This window comes from Elephantulus edwardii, unplaced genomic scaffold (assembly GCF_000299155.1).
Source record: "Elephantulus edwardii isolate Elephantulus edwardi_28Jun2011 unplaced genomic scaffold, EleEdw1.0 scaffold00024, whole genome shotgun sequence".
In the NCBI taxonomy this organism is placed as follows: domain Eukaryota; kingdom Metazoa; phylum Chordata; class Mammalia; order Macroscelidea; family Macroscelididae; genus Elephantulus; species Elephantulus edwardii.
The window spans coordinates 14,183,847-14,189,846 of record NW_006399774.1 but is presented as its reverse complement, the minus strand read 5'-3'; the positions used below and the strand labels follow the sequence as shown (position 1 = coordinate 14,189,846).

General features: G+C 55.0%; 1 protein-coding gene across 1 annotated transcript in view; it reads right to left on the bottom strand.

Annotated features, from left to right (window-relative positions):
- Positions 1-6,000, bottom strand: part of IGF2R (insulin-like growth factor 2 receptor) — a 105,513-nt gene that overhangs the window by 4,164 nt on the left and 95,349 nt on the right. The window contains exons 39-45 of the mRNA XM_006882819.1: positions 5,680-5,887; positions 5,319-5,465; positions 4,252-4,486; positions 3,405-3,541; positions 2,868-2,982; positions 1,314-1,460; positions 682-869 (exon numbers count right to left, since the gene is read on the bottom strand). Coding sequence (XP_006882881.1) covers positions 682-869; positions 1,314-1,460; positions 2,868-2,982; positions 3,405-3,541; positions 4,252-4,486; positions 5,319-5,465; positions 5,680-5,887 — 1,177 coding nt within the window. The remainder of the gene's footprint in view (positions 1-681; positions 870-1,313; positions 1,461-2,867; positions 2,983-3,404; positions 3,542-4,251; positions 4,487-5,318; positions 5,466-5,679; positions 5,888-6,000) is intronic.

The window sequence follows — 6,000 nt, the reverse complement described above, 5'->3', positions numbered from 1 at the left end:
ACAGTAACAGCCCCTCAGAAGCAAGATGGCAAGACTATCTCTCACATAGTATGGGCATGTTATGAGCAGGTACCAGTCCCTGGGGCAAGATGTTGTCTTGGTGAAGAGGAGGGTCAGAGAGAAAGAGGAAGACCCCCTAGGAGATGGAGTGACACAGTGTGACACAGTGACTGCGACTCCGGGCCCAGGCCTTGTTAGGTGACATGTGAGGACGGTGCAGGACGTGGCAGCTCTGTTCGGCTGCACCCAGAGCCCCTCCGTGCTGGAACCAAATCAACAGGACCTAAAAACAGCAACAGGCCTCTCCACCTTGTCTTTTAATCTTCCCAACAAATACAAGAACCCGAACCCTTCTGTAAGACTTAAGTTTGAAATAAATGAAGTGTAGTGGCTAAAATTCCCTCAGTTGTAACTCTCAGGATGCAGCGCCCACAGCCTTCCCTAACCCTGCCTGAGACGCACTGCTTGTAGACCAGGGGTGGCTGGATTGCTGTCTGCGTGCTCATTTAACTGAGGCCCAATCCCACTGCCATGAAATGTCCAGGGCACCGGCATATTGTGCTACTCTGAAGAATCCACATCAAAATTCTGCTTTAGAATTTCAACGATACTTGTTGATGAAAAATTTCCAAGTTCTTCTTTTGAAGGCGTTAAGTGGGAACACTGAGACGCAACAATTACCTTGAACATAGTACTTGGCTTTATCCGAAGTCCCCACTTTCCTGCTAAAGTGCGGGTCACTAGCTTTGAGCTGGCATATGTTGGCCCCCGTGCAGGAAGGGTTGGAGGAGCTGGTGATGGATGACAGCTGGATTTCATACAGGTACTTGTCCCCGTTGGCTCTTATGTCCCCAGAGGCGCTGAAGAGCCTGGTGGAGGTCATGTGGTCAGACTTCAAGGAGCGCAGACTCCCCTCCCCACATCACTGTAAGACCTCGCTCCCCCAGAGTCCGTGGCTGCCTCCATACCACCTCCTCCTGCCCACTATGCCACAGAAACAACATTCACAACCTCGCCAGCCCCAGTCTCTGCTCACACATTTTCTCGGCTTCCAGCTGAGGCTTATAACATAAGGTCAAGGGAGAAGAGGCACTTTATTTTTATACTCAAAGAGAATTCACCATCTTTGGTGTTAAAGCTTAATCGTGCCATAATGTTTTCTCTAGGTTGAAGAGAAGTGCAGCAACTACCCTGGCAACAGTAGCTCGAACACAAAGCATCCCTGCCCCAGAGCTTCAACCAGCATGAGATCTGAACTGCTGGACTAATCATGAATTCCGTTTCCGAGCGCAGAAGGGGTATCTCTGACTCACTTGAAATAGATGTCTCCCAAACTGAAGCGCCTGCCGCTGGCAGGGTTCAGGATGGTCCCGTTCACCATCTCCACTTCCTGGGGCTTCACCGCACAAGCAGCCCGGGTGTCCCAAAGGAAGTGGTAGGTGCAGCTGTCGATGTCAAACCTGGAAGGCAGGCAGCAGGGACAGCCCTCAGTCACACTCTGCCCAGCACCACGCCGAGGGAACGCTTCCCTGACAGCACCTCGCCACTACGAAGCGAGCTCGCCCTGTGACGTGGAGCGATGCTCTGAGGATCCCAGTGAGATGGGTGGCCCTGACACCCCACCCTCCCAGGAACTCTGTGTAAACCCTTTCCAGTGTCCAGTGAGTGCAGCCCATATGAAGCTTCCAGAACAGTGCAGAAGACAGCTCTGGGTTTGCTGCTAGCCACCGTAAGGTCTGCCCTGCACGCGGTGACCCTCTGCATGGTGACATGACCTGCAGGGGTTTCACGGGCTGAATTCCAGGAGCAGACCCCTGCCTTTGTTCCGAGTCTATCCTAGTCTGGAGGCTCTAGAGCTGACACCGCTCAGCAACACACACACACACACACACACACACACACGCGCGCGCGTACGTCTCCACTGACGAGCATACTGGCCAGGAGTCGAACCTGAGTCTCCCTCACGGAAGACGGGTTCTCCACCATGGAGCCACTACGGCCCAGGCTGAGGCCTAGGAACTTCCAGATTTCTCAAACCTTGTAAGCACCAACAGGCTGAGGTGTGCTCCCAGATGTCTAAAGTTTTGTTTCACAAGCTTCTCAGGCACAATAAGGGACGAAATCCTTTGACAATTAATCCCCAGGGCTCCCCTTTGGAGCCCAGAGGTTCGCTCACAGACATCAGCTCACATGTGCCCTCTGTTGGCCAAATTCCCCCTAGCACCTGGCACTGGGCTGTCTGGAGAACCCTGGGGAGATCAATCACTCCAGGTGAGGACCCCACCTGATCAAGGGCCAGGAAGGCTGGCCTCTGGGGCCACTGGTCTACACCCCTGGAGCCCGCTGTGACTGGGACAGACGGAGGCTAGCTGAAGACGCACTGTGCTGGGCAAGGAGGAGTGCACTAAGTCCAGTGAGGGCAGGACGCTGCTGGACTCCACCAGCAGGCCTAGTGTCGCTGCACCTGGACTGACTGCCCTTTGTGGACATTTGCTCTGCAGCAGCCCCGTGGTGAGGAGGCCAAAGGACATCGCCTTCCGGCACCCCGGGCTCACTTTGTGTCTGGGGGGCACTGGGTCATTCTCCGGGAATCTCACCCTCTGACCAAGCCATCATACCCTCACAGACCACTCTTTAAATAGGTCTTTTCTGTGCATGTGGAAATCCCGCCGTGACTCACTTCCCACCAGGGGTCTGGAACCCACCTGCTCGAGGTGTGTCTGTACTGACACGCCTCCCCAGCGGAGTGTCCCTGCAAAGTACACCTCGGTGCGGGACGCCCAGGCATCCCCACATCCTCGCCAGCTCACGAGTGCAAACCCCCGGGTGAAAGTCCCACTGTCATCCTCGGACGCCTGTCCTCCCACCTGTCCAGCATTGGCTTGCCCACTGTCTTCGCGCACGTCAGCTCGATCACCGAGGACGCGGTCTTGTTTTCACCGCACTGATAGCCTTTCGTGTAAGTGATGACAATTCGACCGTCTGAAATGCACAAGTTCCAAGTGAATATTACCCCAGGGGCATCAGAGCCACGACGTCACGCGTCACAACTCGCACTGGCCGGGGCTACAGAATCTGCTCTACAGATTTAAAGGCCTCACTTGGATTCACTTTCCCCAGCAGCACCAAGAGTACCACTCAACGCCCAGTGAGGACTTCAGACGTGCTGTGAACACGCCAACTTCCTCCCTGGAGGGCAGATTCTCCCCGCGGCCACAGAACCCATTTAAATATGTGACCTCAGAACACATAATGCCGTGCATGTTTTTAATGTTCCAGGAGACAGTCATAGGCAGACCCGTGGAAGCGTTCTCCCAAAGCCTAGACAAAGCCCTACTGCCCTGAGGACACCCCCATGCCCCGCACCCCTCCCACAGACCCCCCCCGACCAGGTGTGCCCTTACCCACTACATCCAGCTTCTGTGTGTGAACCAGCCCCAGCGCCTGGACGTGGCCAGAGGCCGTCCTTCTGCAAATGCTAGCTCTGTCCAAACAGTCGGAGGGGCCCTTGTGCACTTTCTGACACAAATTGATATAGTACCTAAAAGAGGATGGGGATTAAGGAGGAAAGCAGGTTAAGACCCTGATAGAATACCTGTAAGTGGAGAAGGGTAAGGAGGAGGAAGGCGGAGAAGACGGAGAAGATGCTGATGGATATATAGGAGGATGGGGGAAGGGAAGGCCCCGACAGAGAACCTATAGGAAGATGAAGGGGAGGAATCTCAAGGGTTAAAGCTCAGGAAGGAAGGCTGGAGGTGGGGCGGGCAGTGGTTGAAACCCTCAGTACAGATGTGCCTTCAGGAAGTCACACACACCCTACGATTCCACTCTCCCCTGCAGCATGGACTTAACGTGCCAAGAGTGGAACCTACACTTGGAGCCATTATTGGAACCAACCCAAACTGCTGCAGAGCCGGCAACCGGCCAGCGCTCCTGTCAAAGTTAGCCAATGCCCACAAAGCCAACCCACGAACTCCCACAGACAGGATTCTCTGGGTTCCACTCAGGGTGAATGAACGGCCGAGCTCTGGCCTCCCTGGTTCCCCGGAGCCCACCCTGGCACCGTGCCATCCGAAGAGCCTCCAGTGCCCAGGGCCTGACCCTCGGGATGGCTCCTGGGAGGACTGTCCCCATCGAAGCTGCGTGACCCTCTATTCCTGACTGAGGTAAAACGCCACACTGTAAGCCAGCGAGTGCCTCGAGCCCCCGTCACCCTCTACGTCTGTGAAGTGGCAGGTGAAGGGGACTCACGAGTCGCCATCATGGACGAAGGACCAGGAGCTGGTGAGAGACGAGAGCAGCCGCAGGTCATAGGTCTTGTGCTGATGGACAAACTTGCACTCCATCTTCTTTGGAGGGCAGACGACTTTAGTCTTCCACTCAAAGGTCACCTCACACCCACGGACCTCGCTGAAGACCTGGGGCCATCCAATTTCCATGTCCTCATCACACTTGAATACGATCGTTGATGTGCGGTGGCTGTTGGCTGTGGGGACGAGAGAGAGGGGTCCAGACAGGCTCAGAACCTGGTCTCGGGCTCAAGGCTTGGCTTTCCTATTTACCAGCTGCAGTCAAACGAGCATCAGGGGACATTAGCTGCTTCAGCTAAGAGTTAATCACCAAGACACCTTTTTTCCTATGCATTCCCTGTTCTAGATGTTTCACGTGGATGGAACCGTACAGTATTCATCCTTCTCTGTTTGACTTATTTCACTCCAAATCTTGTTTTCAAGATTTATCACGCTGCCACGTGCCTTGCTACTTCATTCCTCTTTACAGCTGAGCATCTAATGACAGACTTGATGGCATCTAACAATAGTCCTTCTGCAGAGGCAGCCATGCTGGCCCCCGGTCCAAAGACACTGGCATGCAGACCCTGCCCCTGGGTGAGGCCTGGGCCCGGCCGACACCGGCACCCCAATCCCAACCTGGCTTTATGTCGGCCACCTCTACGCTTACACATGCCCAGGTTTTTGGTTTATAACACACTCACGTAAATCTCACACATACACACTCACTCACTTAAGCTGCGTAAGTGGACACAGGAAGCTAGTTTACAAAGGAGTAATATGGTTTGTAAAATTCACATAAAGTGTGTGTTGTTAACGAAAAAATACAGTATGTCTCAGGTAACAATTAAAAATGCCCTTTTGCTGGAAAAGAATCCTAATAAGAAAATTAAGTATATGAAGGTGTCAATTAACTGCATGGGAAAGCACGTGCAAAGGAAGCGTTGGCCTTTGTCTGGACACTGAGGCCTGGAGTCCCTCGTCTCGGGGTTGCTGGGCAGCGTTCCGGGCACCCCCTTCCCCACTTACAGTGCTTGCAGAAACCCCACTGGTGGTCTCGGTCGTAGTTGGCGGTGGTGGCGCACCAGGGCCTGGGCCTCACCTCCACGGCACACTCCTCATAGCTCTTCCCGTTGAAAATGAACGGGAAGACGCAGGGCTCGCCAATTTCCGTTTCTGGAGGGAAGACGTGAATGGTGCGTTAGCTGTGTGCTGACACAACATGCCCCAAGGACCCCGGAACTGGCCAGCCACCCGCCTGAGCCTTTCAGGAGTGAGTCCCCGGCCAGTGTTCTGACTGCTAGGCGGTGCCTCCTGGCAAAAATGGTTCCTTTGGGCCCGCTTCCCCCAGCCCCGCCCCGGGTCTGTTAGTATTTTCTAGAAGCCTTGCCTGGGGGGCAGTTGTCACCGTTGACGTAGCTAAGGATCACAGCCTCGTCCTGGTGTCTGTAGTCCAGCCGCATGGAGGCCAGACGCCCGAAAGAGGCCCCCTTGCTGCTGGAGAGCAGACAGACGCCGCCGTCCTTACAGCCACCCTGGTCCACGCCGGCAGCCGCCGTGCACACTCCCACACTGTACGTGCGAGAGCCTCGCGACACCTAGACAGACAGACACCAAGTCATGCTGGGAATTCTGGGAAGGACTGTGGGATCACGCACGGGCTGACGCAGCCATCGCCACTCCTGTCCCCAGGTCTCAAGACCTCGTCTGA